The sequence below is a fragment of the Ischnura elegans genome, chromosome 8, assembly GCF_921293095.1.
Source record: "Ischnura elegans chromosome 8, ioIscEleg1.1, whole genome shotgun sequence".
Classification (NCBI taxonomy): domain Eukaryota; kingdom Metazoa; phylum Arthropoda; class Insecta; order Odonata; family Coenagrionidae; genus Ischnura; species Ischnura elegans.
The window spans coordinates 5,982,803-5,999,407 of NC_060253.1; the positions used below are offsets into that span (position 1 = coordinate 5,982,803).

At 38.0% G+C, this 16,605-nt stretch overlaps 1 protein-coding gene across 4 annotated transcripts in view; it reads right to left on the reverse strand.

The window, feature by feature from the left end:
- The window catches only part of LOC124163387 (brefeldin A-inhibited guanine nucleotide-exchange protein 1), a 65,752-nt gene that overhangs the window by 46,467 nt on the left and 2,680 nt on the right, over positions 1-16,605 (reverse strand). For all 4 annotated transcript variants that reach the window (XM_046540270.1, XM_046540269.1, XM_046540268.1 and 1 more), the window contains exons 6-14: positions 8,985-9,154; positions 7,909-8,051; positions 6,262-6,496; positions 5,989-6,158; positions 5,178-5,356; positions 4,249-4,519; positions 1,069-1,228; positions 810-967; positions 237-484 (exon numbers count right to left, since the gene is read on the reverse strand). In XM_046540270.1, the coding sequence (XP_046396226.1) occupies positions 237-484; positions 810-967; positions 1,069-1,228; positions 4,249-4,519; positions 5,178-5,356; positions 5,989-6,158; positions 6,262-6,496; positions 7,909-8,051; positions 8,985-9,154 (1,734 nt within the window). The remainder of the gene's footprint in view (positions 1-236; positions 485-809; positions 968-1,068; positions 1,229-4,248; positions 4,520-5,177; positions 5,357-5,988; positions 6,159-6,261; positions 6,497-7,908; positions 8,052-8,984; positions 9,155-16,605) is intronic.

The following is a 16,605-nucleotide window of genomic DNA, read 5'->3' on the forward strand; positions in this document are numbered from 1 at the left end:
TGGCGGAGAAAAAATATTATAGACAGTAGGTCAGGAAGCGTACTGGGTATGCATGACGGCGGCATACGAAATTTAAAGGGCGCGTACTGGGTACGCATGACGGCGTTGAGGGGTTAAAGAGAGACAAGTTATCACTAGTAACTCAAGTAAAATCTGAACTTTCAATCTAGTTGAAATCTCCAGAAGACACAAACATCATCATTAGCTTTGAAAGAATGACATAAAATATTACATACCTTGCTTCCCAGGCTTGGACATATTTGAGGAAGCCTTCATTTTGATTTCATGTCCAGCAATTTCATCGTATATACCACACAAATACTCCTCAGGCAGATCTTTTGAATCATTTATACCTCTATTCATCCGGACATATTGTTCCTTGGTCATTTTACTCTTCACTTGAGGGCTATGCAGGTCAGTGGTTAACATTATTATCGAGTACGCCAAAACATAAGCAGTGTCAGCACTTGCAAAGATGCCATTACTGATAAAGAAGAAAAACATTATGTTAAGAATGATTAAATATTGTATTAGAAGAAATAAGGATAACATACAATTATTCATTTCACTTTCGGGATATGGCATGCTTAACAAATCTGATAAAATGAAACATTGCATACAATTTCAACACAATTTATTCCTCCAATGTGTGAAAATAAATTTGTTGCAAATAGTATGCAACGTCTCATTTTATAAATATTAAGAATTTCCATCAGAATGAGCTGCTAATCATACATGACATATTTAACAAATTGTAATACAAAATCTTTTAGCACAGAGAAAGATTTGCCGTTAAGACAGGCACTCACTTTGGATTGCATTCACAGTATCGGCCAGCAAATTTCTCCATCATTCTATCAATTTTTTGTGCTTCCCCAGGAAGCCGGAATCCTTCTAGAAAATTCCGCAAAGCAGTAACAAAATCCATATCTCCAAAATCCATTTGATCCACATATGCATACATAACCTAAAGAATCATATAAGTACAGCATTGCATTAGAATAGATTAATGAACACCAATAAAGCAGAGTATTAACTTTTACTGAAAAACACAAAACAAGGTCCTACCTCTTTACTTATTTCATCATTTCCACCAAGAAAATCTCCTATCACAGTCTTGTCTAATCTATCATCTGTCCTGAAAAATTCAGCAACATCTGCTGGTGAAGGACCCAGTAAACCTTGGTCCCTCAGAAACTGTATGCCTTTCTTTGGCTTACGATTAAACCTATAAAAACATAGAATGAAATTCAATATGTTTCAAATCACAAACATAATTATTATGTTACCATAAACAAACACTCATAGAACTGACACAAAATGGAAAATCTTACTTAACAAACATTTTCCCCTTATATTTGCTCCATATAATGAAAAATAAATACCACTGAAACTTCTACTTTGACTCCTCTATTACCATTTTCACCAATTTAACACAAATTTTATTAAGTCACAGCCGTTACCTAATGTGAAAAGTAGAGATGTGCGAATAGTATCCGCGAATACTCGAATACCTCGAATATTACAAAGTACAGTGGAACCTCGTTAAAGCGAGTACGGGCTATAGCGACACTCCCGCTATAACGAGAGATAGCCGATGCACCGTCAATTGACCCTATAATAAGCGTGTTAAAAAAATCGTTTTAACGACACCCTTTTGGTGCTGCCTCTCGCCATAGCGAAGGTTTCACCGCCGGAAGACTTTCATCAAGACTCCTTAACCTCTATAATTTCTAGCGATCTGTTAGATATGAAGTTAATGGAGTGCTCAGTCTCAAATTTATGTGGTTAACTGTCGTTCGATAAATAAGTAATTAATTTTGGTGAAAATATTGTGGCATTAGCATTCGCGAATGCTTCATCTTCTTTTGTTCCTCGGACGGCAGAAAGCAGTCGGCAGCATACCCGCACGTCCGTGAGTTGCGTGAATAGAAAGCATTTGATGGCAGTCACCATGGCCAAAAAAACACCAAACACGTCTAAGTAAGAAAATAAAAATAAAGGAGTAATATGAGAGTGTTGAAATTAATTTATCTTCCTATTCGCTCTGCAAAATTATAAAAACACAGAAGCGCCCAAGGAATGCAGACGATGAATAGTTATAAGGAGCTTTGTTCGGGTGGTTTTGCCCATTCCAATCTGCGGGAACTTCTGAGAAAGGGGCTACGCCCAAGCCTAAAGCGGAACATTTCAGGGATAGATTGCGAATCGAGAATTTTAAGAGTGCAGGAGGTTGATTATACTAATGCGAAGCACCAAAGCGTTATCTCCCCTCATAATTGCTGGTCATGCCTGCGGTGTAAACCCGAAGTCGTGGAAGAAAGGACCCCGATCGTAAGTATCTTTAGAAGTATTCCCCGCGTCATATAACATAGACGAAACAGAACTTTTTTACATACAACTCCCCGACAAAACCCTTGCAGTATGAGGTATTTCTTGCAATGATGCCTCTAAAGGTAGGTAGTGCGCCTTAGCGATGATGTAGGATGTACGAAGCAATGATACTCAGCGTGAATTGCCCGGATGGACGTATTTATTCTCCGTTGCGGATTTACAAGGGTGAACTATTAGCGTCAGCGGTCGGAGTCGTACTGGCGTTCTCTTTTGTCACGTGGGTAGCCGAGCATCCCCTGGTGGCCGCTGGAAGAACTCGCAGAACAACTAACTCGTTTGCAGTGCCGTGGTAAACTCGGTGTATTACTTCAAATACGTCGCGAGCGTAACACTCAAAAAGAAACTTTTTTTCAACAACGGCAATTTTAATCACATCATTTTTCAAGCTTAGCAAATTTTTTACCGTAGATTGTGTAGGTATTACATTATGTGATAGAAAAAGTCTTCCAAGGCGGGAACGTTATACAACCTTCCACCGTTTTCGCCTGTAGAAACAAATGTAACGCGTTATTTCACTTCACTGCCGCATAACGTACAGAAACAATAAACATACACCAATGGAAACATTTGAGGCATTAAATAACCGTGATACTGTTTTATCAATTAATTTTTGAATTTTCAGTGGAAAATACCAAAATAATAGAATGATCACGTAAATGAACTAATTAAGTGCATAGAAAAATGGCTTCGTCGGTTGTGCATTGGCATAATGATTGACAAAACAATGCTTTCCATGATTTTTATTCAGTGCGGCGCTTATAGATTGTTTGAATAGTTAGTCATTGTTTGAGTTAGGAAATTTAGTGATGCAAAAAAACATCGCCTTTCGTCTGGATTTATGCTTACGTTTATCGGATAGATGTTTATCTGTCGCCGCACCACTCCTGTTCCTGTATATCTGTTCGCAAAAGGTATATTGGCTATTATTTGCTCCACCTTCGGTAAAGCGACAATTCACTATAGCGAGTGTTTATTAGTACACCGTGGGGTGTCGTTATATCGAGGTTGCACTGTATTCGATATTCAAGATCTCAAATAATTATGCTAAAGGTACGATCTCGAATACCTCGAATACTTCGAATTTCGTGGATTGTCGCACGCACATCTTTGGTAGTTGACTCGGAAAAAATGTAGAGAACTCTAGTCATTTAGAGCATGCAGCACCATTTTAGGTAAGTTGATGAACTACATAAAATTCGTGCTTTAGAGCGGTGAAAAGAGTTCGACATGGGGAACCAAAAATGATCGGGTGAAAAAAAATCTTAAAATCCCCGGTTTCCCCCTCCAGGAGAGCCTCAGTGCCAAGGGATAGTATTTACTTAGCACAATTTCCAAAATCCGCCACCCCCTCCATCCATCAGCCCTCAGCCCCTCCTCCGACGCTTTCCTCCTCTCCGAAATCAAACTTAAGGCCCCAGCTCACACAGGGCTCATATTACGAAGACGTAGGCACTATGCCACTTGTAGTCATCACTCCAGACTGGTCACTAGTCTCTCGTAAGTTGTCAGTCTCAACGAGGCCGTCAGTTGGAGTCGAAGCACAGGCCACATGGCCCATGCTTCCAAAGCGCCTTGCTATCAACCCGTGCAGTCACCAGCAACTCCTCTCCTTTCCAAGACTTTGGTAATATCTTAACTTTTAGCTATTCTGGACATAAAAATTCATTACTTGATGTTTGTTCCTTGAACTGATTTGCATTTTGGATTTGAAATAAACTTTGGGTAAAGACTAAAAATCTTTGCGTGTGATGAATCCCTTCCTGACACCACGGGCAAAAACCCACACTTAAACATATGACCCACAAAATTACTTCAATACGGTACGGGTTCGCTTTGTTACAGTTGGATGCTCACATGTTTATTCCATGCTCCCACACTTCCTTCTGCTGCTTCTGCACTTCAAACTGCTCAGGGGTGGCTGGTGCCGTTGTCGGATCCCCTCTGACCGTCGTTGTCCCAATGCTGCTGGGATTTGGATTATTTGCCAAGTTGGTTCCCACTGAGCTAGCGGTGGAGTTGAGACTTCCACTGCTTCCCCCATGAGACCTCAGGCTATTCCTACCAATCGCAGGGACAGCCACGTCACCCTCTTCCGTGTTACCAGCATCTCTGGCTCTCTCTGGACCTGATTGTTTCAATAAAGAGGAAAAATAAAATATCACAATTGTTAATGATACCGCATATATGAAGTGCTGCTTGATTAGCAATACGAGTAATCATTTCAGATTTTATTCTATGGAAGTTCACAATATTCATGATGAAAAGTAATTGATTTACATGTTTAAAAAAATAACTAACTAAATTAAATCTGTGCAAGTTAAGAAATTAAAATCATGTATTTCAAATCGAGTTATTTTTTTATCATGAAAAACAATATGACAAATAAAAAATAAAATTGAAACTTCACTTCTTAACTAAGCATTATGGAGTACGCGAAACATCAAGACATTTGTGCCATTTGGAAGACAAGGGAGGATGAGGGTTGGATAGAAAACCAGGCATCAGCTAGCCTGCTCTATACCAAATATGAAATAAAATTAAAGTTTAACTGAGCTACCTCTGCTGACTATCCTCTTTCATATCTCTCAGAGATATTCCTTCAAAATAATGAATTATTTCTGGCCGTAATAAAATAAATTGGGCAGCACAAAATCGATCTTAAAAATGAAACAACTTTCAAACATCATTTATGAGCCCCATGAAAATGACAAGTCAATAATACATTAGATATCTAGCCAATCTACTCAGTCAGTTCAGGGAGTGAATGAGAGAAAAATGCACACCCAGGGTGGTTTGTGAATTGGGGTTCACATAGAGATCCTTGCTCCACTCTACCATGCATTTCAGAATTGAGACGAGACATTCCAAACCTCGGATGCGCATCGACTTCTCCTGATTTGGAGTGGCACCTAGTTCAAGGGCTTGCCGGCCTTGCGCTATCTTTGAGAGGTCATTCACAAGCCTGAAAAATAATAATTTAAGGTTGAAAAATCATCAAACATCTCTCTCACAAATTACACAGTATCACAGGGAATGTAAAGCCAACACAATCCACCCAAAATTCAAAATTTTCAAATGATTTAAGACTGCAGTGACTTTTGGGGGTTCAAAAACCCCATGATTTAGGGAGATAATAAAGTTAAGCGTACCCCCTCCAAATGAGCCAACCAACCCTTGAACCCCTGATAAAACTTTTTTTTTATTACATCCTACCTTAAGAAGACTTGAAGGCAAGTTTAGACACCACCCACTGAAATTTTTCCAAAATAGAATTTTGAGTACTGACTGACTTGAGCTTTAAACAATAACATATTCACTGAAAAATGGAATTTAAAACGAATATTTAATAACCACCATATATAGGCAGGCAAAACTCCCTGGGAGTACATACTAATAATTTCTTTTTCGCACTTGCTATTTTCATCTTCAACTTTCAAAATCTTCACAGCAAGTAGGGTTATTTTAACTACACTGTATACACAACACCAAGCCAAGCAAATGACCAGACAAAAGCCATCTGAGAGTTAAATCAGGCCTATAATGAGGGGTGTCATGACTAAGAATCAGGGTGGATATTCTGACAATTTAACCAACCTCTCAAATATATTGGCAGCTGAAAAGTCACAGTCATAATTGACATAAATGTCCACGACACTTTGAGCATCGGCACATATCCTCGTTAATGCTTGAATGACCATCCACTTATGCTCAAATGAAGAGCTCGAAGTTTCCAGAATACTGAGGAATATTTCTTTGAAAAAAACCTGTAAGGAAAAACGATGGCCTCTTAACAAGAATTCATGGAAAATATTCACTTCACCTCAAAATGTAATTGAATCGCAACTAATCTAATCATTATGCACATACCTCTATTTGCATCTTGAGATGCATCTTAAAACGTGACAGCAATGCAAGGAAGATTGCAAGAGAAAGTTCGAAGACTTCAGGAACAGAAGAAACTCCATTTTTAGACATGGCAACACACAAATACTGCTTGATTGCAGTGACAAACATTTCATTTGCACGAAACACTGGACCAGCATTTTGAAGAATTGATAACAGCAGCTGTAATGACAGGATCTTGGATCGAAGTTCATGTGACCTGAAAAAGACAATCACAAACAACCACACAAACTTTAGAGGTGACATCGTGCAATAAAATAATAACCTTTGCTTGAAACTCATTAAAATTATATAAATCACAGCAATATGTTGCTGTGTATATTTTTCCATCGCTTATTAAATTATTTCAGGAATTCCTATGGAAAAATATATTCAATGAATACAAGAAACAAAAAAATACTAACAGAAAAATTATACTCCTAATTCATCATCCTGGGGATAGCCTAGTGGGTAGAGCCCTATGCTACTAAACAAGGCATGGGTTCAAATCTCTGGTGAAGACTTTGGACACTCCAAATCAAAATCCTCCAAATGCGAGGTGGCCCAGGGAAAGGAGTAAGTGAGGTTCACATGCTTAATCTGAGGTGAGCTCTACCCTCACCTAAGCAAACCAACCTTTAGGTTGAATCACTGAGTGAGTGGGTGAATTCATTATCCACACATCTCTAATATGCAGCCCAGCTTCACACTTTATTTTTACTACCCTCAACCCTTCTCACACCTCCACCGCCTGATGGTATAAATCACTGATGCACATAAACAATAGTCATTACCCTTAGTGGGTCACCAGCTGCAGAGAAGAAACTTATGGTAGAAATTTTTAATTATGACATGAGTGCACCCAAAAGACGATCACTTGGACTTCAAGGACTAAGAAAGTTTTAACATTTTGCCTTTTTCTTTCAATATCTTTTTTGGATTGCAGACAAACATAATTAGGACCATTGAATTAGCTCATAATATTCCTGATACTCCATCAATTTTTCAGGTTAACTTGAGAGAATCATAAGTTATTTTGTCCTACCACAGGAATTAGAAAAGTAACATTTCAGCTTTTAAAGAAGAGATTGACCGTAATGGAATATCATTATGCTGAAGAAGTTTCAACAGCAAAAAAATCTTTGTTTTCCAATTAGGAGAGGCTATTAATTTTAATTTTATAAAATTAAAGTAAGTCATTACCTTTGCATATATTTATAATATAGATTATACTGATTGATTTTGTTTTAAGAACCTGATTTTTTAACACTTCCATAATTACTTAGTTACATGTCTGCATATTTTAAATTATACTCCTATTTGATAGTGGTAGGTTGGTATTAGTTTCCGGAATACTTTTCATGCAATGAACCTATCCTCATCCCATATTCATATTTTGCCCCTTCATTTCAAACAATATTAAGTACTGAAGGAAACATTGCGAAAATATTAAATTATGTACTTTTTAGACAATTACTTAATTTAAGGATAAACTTCAAGTTTGACAAAAATCTTATTTTAAAAACAATTCATTTGAAATAAAAAAAGACTACTGAACAAGAATTTTAAAAATTAAGAATGAAAAAAAAAACAACAAAAAATCATGCTAATGTAAATGGTAATTACACTTACTTGGGATCAGGCTGCCCTTCAGGAAGTGGCTTCATCGACAACTTACAGAGGGCTCGGAACACCAGGAAGGCATCCTTCTGCAAAATGTGTGTGAACTTTGCTGTCACAGCAGCATCTCCTTCCCCTCCCACGTCCATGCTTTCCTGAGGGTGACAAGAGAAACACAACACTTGACTCTCCCGTTCCGCTTCGGCCTTTTTCCACCTTTTAACAGATTACGATATTAAACACAAATAAAATATCAGTTCACGTTCCCACAGCAAGTACCGGAGATGGAAGAGACATGGAATTTTGGCAAGGAATGTTTTTCTTTTGCGATGATTCCTAAAAGAAATGCTATTACAAAAATTCCTGTTTTCCAGTCCCATGAACTTTGTAATAACAAGAGCCCACTGTAAAATGCGAGAGGAGGAGAAATAAGAAATTTAACGGCTTACAATTTTTCTATCTCAAAACAGATCTTATTTCCATAAATAGAGTCACTCCTTTTTTTCCTAAAATCTCAGTGAAAAAAGTAATATAGGGAAACCATAAGCAAATGCAAGTAAAAAATTGGATAACCTGAACATCAATACCAGGGCATAATTTAAGGAGTTGTTGGTTATTGGCTACTATCCTTTTCAAAGTTCATTAAGATTACAATCATTAGATAAAATCTTTAGTTAATTTCCGTCACTCACGCTAATAATAATAATAATTTTGCTAATGACCATTCTTTTGTTTTTGCAAATTATAGAATTACAAGCCCAACTAAGTACCCTGGAAAATTTTGGAACCATCTAAAGGCCCTGAAGTAAAATATCAATTTGACCAGTCTTATTTAATTCACCATTAATGGGTGTTCAGAAAAGAAATAGCCCCACCAAGTGGGAGTTCTCATAAAAGATACATTCTAGATCAGATTTCCACCAATAATAAATTTTTTATGGCATTAATATTTTGGAAATTCCAAACTCCAACAAGAAATTCACGAGTAATTCACAGTATCCATGCTCTGGAAATTTAAGAATAAACCCTAGGTTTCCTACATTTTAAGGTTCCGTGGCACCCTGACAAATGACGTGGTTATTCCTTACCTGAGATGGAACTCGTGTGATGGATGGCGTGGTGCTGGTCGTCGTGGCATTCCCTGGAGCAGCCGGTGGAGCCAACGTCTCACTCTCATTCCCCTGAGACTCCGACCTATTCTGAGAGCTGGTCTCACCATCAGCTGTGGCTTCGGATGAGCACCTATCTTGTTCCGCCCCTGCACAACGACAATCATTCATCATCACAGCAACAATTGCAATGCATCCCACAAGGAATTAATGAATATGTATAATGTTGTGCAACAAATGAGGTGTCTTGATAATCTACCTCCGACTCAAAACACTTACGCAGCTTATATACCACTAGGAGGGAAAATCAACGAGAGTATTCCCACAATATCCATGATTAAAACACAAATGGCATTTTCCACACTATTTAATTTAACACTTAACGACCGACCATGGTTTCGCCACTTTGTGTCATTTTCAAGGTAATCCAACAAAAACTCTCTCAGTGTATATACCCAGGCCAAGGTAGGAGGGGGGGGGGCATGTGGAATTGGAGTGAGGGGAGTGGGAGGGGGAAACAGTTTAGGTGAACAAATGAATGAAGGCCGAAACCAGAAGACATCATACAGCAGGAGGAGCATGAGTGAAGGTCAGGGGTTTGACGACATAAGTTTAACAAAGGTGAGTCAGTACAAAATAAAACATCAATACAAAGTCCATCCGGGCTATTGGCAATTTTAAATTTTTCCATAAAATCTAATTGCCAACAACCCTTTGTCAATACAATGTAAAATATCTATGTCAAAATTGCTGAAGTGGTTATTCAGGCATAAATGATTAGCAAAACAAGATTTTCCGTCATTACATGAAAAACTTCTTCTGTGTTCCTTCACTCTGTCTTTAAACCTTCTACCGGTCTGGCCAACATAACACAAACCACATTCCTCACACTTTAATTTGTACACTCCACTTTTGTCCATACATTCCGTGTGGTGTAAATTCCACACACACATAGCGTGGAATTTACCATTGGAGTTTCAATCATGGCTATAGCATTATTCCACAAAGTCAAGCCTGAAACGATTTTGTACATTCCCAAAATGGCACACGGGAAGCGCCCGGTTAATCCTTGAATAAGATTTTGAGCAAGACAATGATCTACACAACAGAAAGCAGCAGTGTACATTTATATTGAACTAGCTGGCCCGGTGGACTTCATATCTCCTAATAATAAATGAGCAGTTTTTGGTTACATGTTTTTTTCCAGGTTTTCACGGTTAACACATTCAGCACGTCAATTGACGTGGTCCTGCCCAAGTTGAGATACGGAGCACGTCAATTTACATGCTGTGCCGGTCAGACAGAGGGGCCTTTCTCCGCCTCCGTACGTGACTAATATCCACTTCTGAATCTTCCGATCGTGTTCATGGCCTTCCCTCTTTAGAACCGTGTGTGCCATTTGTAAATAGCCGTATTTGAATAGAAGTTATGGCATGAAAACCTCTTCCCTATTTTTCCTTCTTATTTTGTCGGCTGATTCTGACGACTTCCGAGAAAATTGGGCCCGAATTGAATGAGTTAACTACAAATTTAACAAACACGACAGACACTGTGAATGCAAACGCAGCAATGAAAGTGCCATCTCTCCTGACGTCACATAGCGTTAGCAAAATTCAGCTCCGGCTGAAGGTTGGGAGTGGGAAAATGGAGGGACCAGGGTGCCAGGGAAGTTAACAAGTGTCTGAATTTTCGCAAGTGTTCATGAACACTTTGGTTACCAGTCTTTCGGCTTTGGTATTGGCTTAAGGTCAATGTGTCATCATGACCAATAATTGCACTTCAAATATACAATTTCAGATAAATCAGTGGCCATGTCTGTACATAACTAACCTTGAAATAAAACAAAATATCCATTTTTCTTTTAAAATGTCAATCGTAGTTCTACGATCATAAAATCAAGATTGAGAGATTTTCAAGGCTTTCGGACGAAATTCATGGCTTTTCCAGGTTTTTTTTTTCATGGTTTGCAAAATTCACGGCTTATCATGGCTTCCAGGTTTTCAAGGTTGAGTAAGAACCCTGGGCTGAACTTATTTTAATAATTTTTGACCTATTATAATACAATAAAAATATTAATTCAATAAAACTACAAAAATAAGTATCACAATGGCTTGTTAAAAAGACATTTCCATTGTTCAATCTACATAGGGTACACACGGGCAGATTTTTTTCAATGAATTTTCAAATTTATACTTTTTAACATAGGATATTTTAGATATTGTAGTCTTATAAAGTAGTTAATTAAGAGAAAACTTTATACATTCAGTTGTTAGGCTACATGTGTTTTGAACAGCAAAAAAAATTTTTTTAGCATCCGTACCTTAAAAAAGAATAAAAAAATAACGGCAAAAAAATTTTTTTTAGTCTGTTGCACTTGCTCCCTTCTTGGGCAAGTTCACGCAATCCAAGACACGCTCAAAATCTCCTGAAAATAGCCCATGGGGGGAGCATGTCATGACATGTGGCACGCTTGTTATAACTCAGTGCAGAAAAGTGCACTACATACACAGGCTCCCCCAGGCTTGAACGTGCCCCAACCGACCCAACACACTCGGCATCATTCTCTTAGGTATGTACCTTCTGATATACAATAGTTTTTGTATTATTATCAGGTGCTATAAAAAATAAAGCGGATGGTTTACCAACATGGGAACATGCCACATACACATAACCATGAGAAAAAAATGGGTTTTCTAGATTCCGACCACAAACACCTTGAAATTTATTAATCGTCATCACGAATGCAACACAAATTGGAAACTGAATTCCATTAAACTCAAAAGATATTTCGTTAGGATCATGGGAATCCTTGGAATGAGAACTTCCTCATCTTTGAACTTTCCTTAGAGTGTTGTCACGTAAATCACATTGATTTTATGTTTTTAAATCACCAAACGTGTTTCATTACAACTTTTTGTTGGTTTAGGTTTCGAAGCATCATGATCACCGAGCCTACCTTCAGCTGTAAATAGGGTGGTTTCCTATTTTTATTTATTTCCTAAATCAAAAGATTATTACTCATGGAGTACATATTTCACACAATTAGATTTTTAAATGACGATATCTATTTTTTGCGATAAAATGAAAAGTGAAAATTTTAAAGAGCACGAAAACGCAACGGCTAAGTATGAATGCTGGGAAAAGCCCGTGTGACGTCATTCTGGTTCTGGCTGCCGCTGTGTGAGGCCACCTTGGTGCGAGGCTATGAGCACCCCTACGATGCAGGCTGCTAGCAGGTAGCAGAGTAGGTACCCTGCTAGCAGGTAGCACTTGGCTTAAATAAGGATTATTAATACCCTATCAAACGAAGGAAACTTTTCAACCTAAGGCCTCGAGTACGATACGAGCGGCAACCTGAGCGGCAGCGGTGGCTACAATACGAGCGGCAATTTTCTAACCGCTCAGGTTTCTCACCTTTTCTAACCTCAGTCTTCCTTTGTTTGGCCGTATTCTCACTACTTTGATGTTTCTCTGCTTACAATTTCAACTACACTGAAGGATGAATCTACTGAGCGGCGAGCGGCAGTGGAAAAGAAATCGGTCTGTACTTGTAACCATGAGCGGCACTGGGCGGCGCCGCTCAAACATATCGTACCCACCCTCAATGGATTTACACGCAACTAAATGAGGACCGATATCAGAGCGGTGCCGCTCACGCCACTTGCCGCTCGTATCGTACCCGGGGCCTTAGGCATTTTAACAGGTGATTATTGATAGATGTTTCCCTGAGCTCAGTGCCTCATCCGTGCATTGTAATCTCAGACGATGTAAAACTCCTATCTACTCGTATAGAAACTAGGTCCCTGTGACGTCACATCGCATGGGCTCCAATCTGGCCTTTTTCCAACAAGGTTAAAATGGGCCATTAACATTCGTCTAAACTAGGATTTCTATTAAATAATTAGTACATTATGAATACACTATTTGTGGGTAACAAATCACAATCAATGCCATACATTTTCTTTGATGAAGGAAACTATTGTGGGGCGGTAAACAGGGCACATCCAAGAAGTTAAAAAATTCAGATGGATAGTTGGTGACTTGGCCTTCCTTTGTTACACACAGTGGCGCCGACTTCATGGGGCCTGAGGGGGCCAAGGCCCCCTCAAAAATTCGTTAGGGGGGGCGGAGCCCCCTCAATAATTCAAGAAAATAATTAAGTATTATGCTTTGTGAAATTACAAAAATATATTGGTATTTTCCCATGTTTGACGATAGATACCTTTTAAAATATATTCAATAATGTGTTAAAACAAATAATTTTAAGGTAGTAAGCAGGTTAAGTGAAAACAAGTGGTGTGAATTATGATAGTGTTACGGTGCTGGGACACACTTTGAATTTAATTTCTTCCCGGGGTAAGACCCCCGATATGGGCCCCCCCAATATTTTTTATAAGTCAGCGCCCCTGGTTACACAGTCAAGAGATATGAGTGAATGCAGAGTACCTACGATTTAATTCTGAATTACGAAGTTTAAGCCACCCACATCTTCATTCTTGGCTACCAAAATTGCTCACTCACTCAACCATTTGAGATTTTTATGGCCAATCAATCATGCTTGGGAACACTTAGTTGATGACCTCATCTTTCAATAGAATGAGATTGCAAAAATTCCAAGGGAATAAAATCAATTTGCACGATTCGTCGACAGGAACATCATCAATACCAATAGTCAACAATTGCTTGGAGATTATTTTACACACATGGTAGTGACATGTTTGTTGACAATTCAATTTGAGCTGGACTGAGGGTCAAAATAAATTATTTTAAACTTTCTGCCTCGCGTTGCCATCCTTGATGGACCGCGAGGGCCTAACACCTAGCACCATGAACCTCGGTATAATTGCCATTGGAATTAAAGAACCTGGATAGCATAGTGGTCTGCGCAGTGGCCCGGAAAGCCAAAGGTCTGTGGTTCTATTCCCGGTCCAGGGGAATTTTTTCTCGTAAATTATTTTAATATTACCTATTTTTATATTTTTAATAGGTTTTAACTTAATTTTTTTAATTTAACTTATTTCTTTTAATTTTTATTCAGGTTTAATTTTACCATGAAGCTCAGTCATAAATAAGATGATAAAAATAAAACATATCATCTAGTTTCGACCGAATTGACAGCTTTTGTAGTGTTGCCAACTCCTAAAAGAATACACCCTAAGATAAAGATTTATTTTTTCTTCGATTTTCACTAATTTTTAATGCATATTCTGTTATCCGGGAATGAGACAAATCCAAGAAACTAAATATCATTACAATCAGTGCAGTTATTCCCGAGTTATAAATGGTGTAACTAACACGATTTTCGACTTCTAACATATAAAATTCTCGTATCACGGTTTTTTGAGGACAAATTCCTCCGAAACGGCTCGACGGATTCCTAAGACATTTGGTGTGTATGTTTAGTAGGACTGAGAATGTATACCATTGGAAAGAAAGAGAAATGCACATTCTTATTCTTGCAATTGAATTTCATTTTCCACATGGTTTACGGTGAATTTAGAAAAGTACATAATAAAAGCAGAAATTTTAGCGTTTTTGGCTTACTGTCCCCTTGACAACCGTCAGTATTGTTTATGTCATCTGAAATCTCTTTCTATCACCATAAATTATGAATGGCATGTTCCAAGGGATGTATTTTTACCACGAAGCCCCATTATTATGACAGATGTGCCAATTGAATACAAACTTGTTCAATTTCCAATTAGATTGGCATTTGCATGACAAGTCTCAAGGACAAACGATGTCTTTTTGTGGCTTTGAGACACAAAGTGTTCTGCGAGTGTCTCTTTTGTATGTGTTTCTGTGTTTTTCAAAGTCAATTATATAAATTCAGAGGTAAGGAATGAAAGGGATAGGAACTATTAACAGAAAAAGGACAAGGACAACGGTGCTGTGGTACTAGAAATAATTTATACGGCAAAACAACATTTGCCTGGTCAGCTAGTTATTTTATATATACAGTGAGTCCTCGTTCTACGTCACCCCGTTTAACGTCATTTCGCGATAACGTCACGAAAATTTTGAGACCGTCATTCGTTCATCGCACCTTTGCTTTGCGATAACATCAGGTCTGGTCAGGTCTTTTAAATTTCGCGCGAGAAAAAATGCGAAGCGGCGGGCGTTGCAGGTTGTTAGTTTTGTGGGCGGTAATACAGTCAGTCTAAACGAAGTGTAAAACGGTGTGTTTATTGTCAATTTCGATTACGTTTATAGCAAATTTTCTGCAAAATGAATTCTTAGGTAGGTGCGCAAATGTTAAGTGCGTAAATGTCAAGTAAAGTTTTAGCAAATTTTACTTGACATAACGGTTTTCTGGAACCTGAAAAGTGATTTCTAGGAATTTTTCCGGGTAGAACTCGGAGTATTTGTCGTCACTTTTTCACCGTGTTCTCAATAATCTTGGTTCCTGTAACTGCGACGATGTTTCAGCGATGATGATGCCCAGGTGACCACCATAGCGAAGCCGAAAAAACAAACGCGGGAAGATACAAAAATGGAAAAGGATGTACGTCGCTGCTGGTATTGCCGTCAATGAAGACAGGGACTCGTGTTCATGCCATAGTTTGGCGTTCCCATCGTAAGAAATGGCACAAATATGATACGCTAAAATTTTTTCGCATAGGAATTGTGAGGTCTAGGAGCCCATATTCACTTTTTACATTGTTTCTTATGGGATATTGTGCTTCGATTAACGTCATTTCGTTTATCGTCACATTTTTCAGGAACGGTAAGTGACGTTAAACGAGGACTCACTGTACATATATATTAATTCAATGATAGTGGTCTCAGGAGGAACTCAATTTTTCCAACCCTCCTCACCCTTCTAAAAAGTATAGCAGTTATCCCCATGTTAGTTTTTATGGTATTTTAGCAAAAAATGATAGCAACTCATCTGTGCGAAATTAACAAAGCTAAAAAAATCTATGCCTAGTTTTTTTAGAATGATAATTGTATCAATTTTTTCTTCATACCTCTCCACAAATTTAAAGGAATAGGTGTGAAGGCTTCCGTGGTGCATTGTAGTAATGTAGGCTGCATTTGCTGGGTTGCACTGCATCGTCGTTGTGATGGAGAAACTGTAGTCTGCATCACAACGATAACAGTGAAACCCTGAAAATGTAGCCTTCAAATTTAAGGGAAGTTAGTAACACGACTTCATGACTAACAGATGGAAAGTCAAGAGAACAGTACATATATCAAAATATTGGATGGTAAACTTATGGAGTCTGGAGAAACTAGATAGCAACCAGCAAGTCCATTTTCAAATTTTACCTTGAAATTATTGCAACAAGCTGACATCAAAGGATATTTTAAATATGCTATATCTCATAAAATTCCTAATCGATAATTAGATTTGCTCTCACAATGCTAAGGGTAAGTCCTTCTACCATGTACTTTTACATTTTTCATCAAGTGAAATAAATTAATAATGCCTCAAAGTTAAGTAAAAGTATTTGAAAACAGTAAAAAGAAAAACATGTAAACAGCTGTTAGTTGAATGATTCAAAAATATAAAAATTAAATCGGTCTTAAAAAATTAGATTGATAAAATGATTTTTTTCTTGCTAACTAAAGGTAACGGAATATCTTAACGAAAATT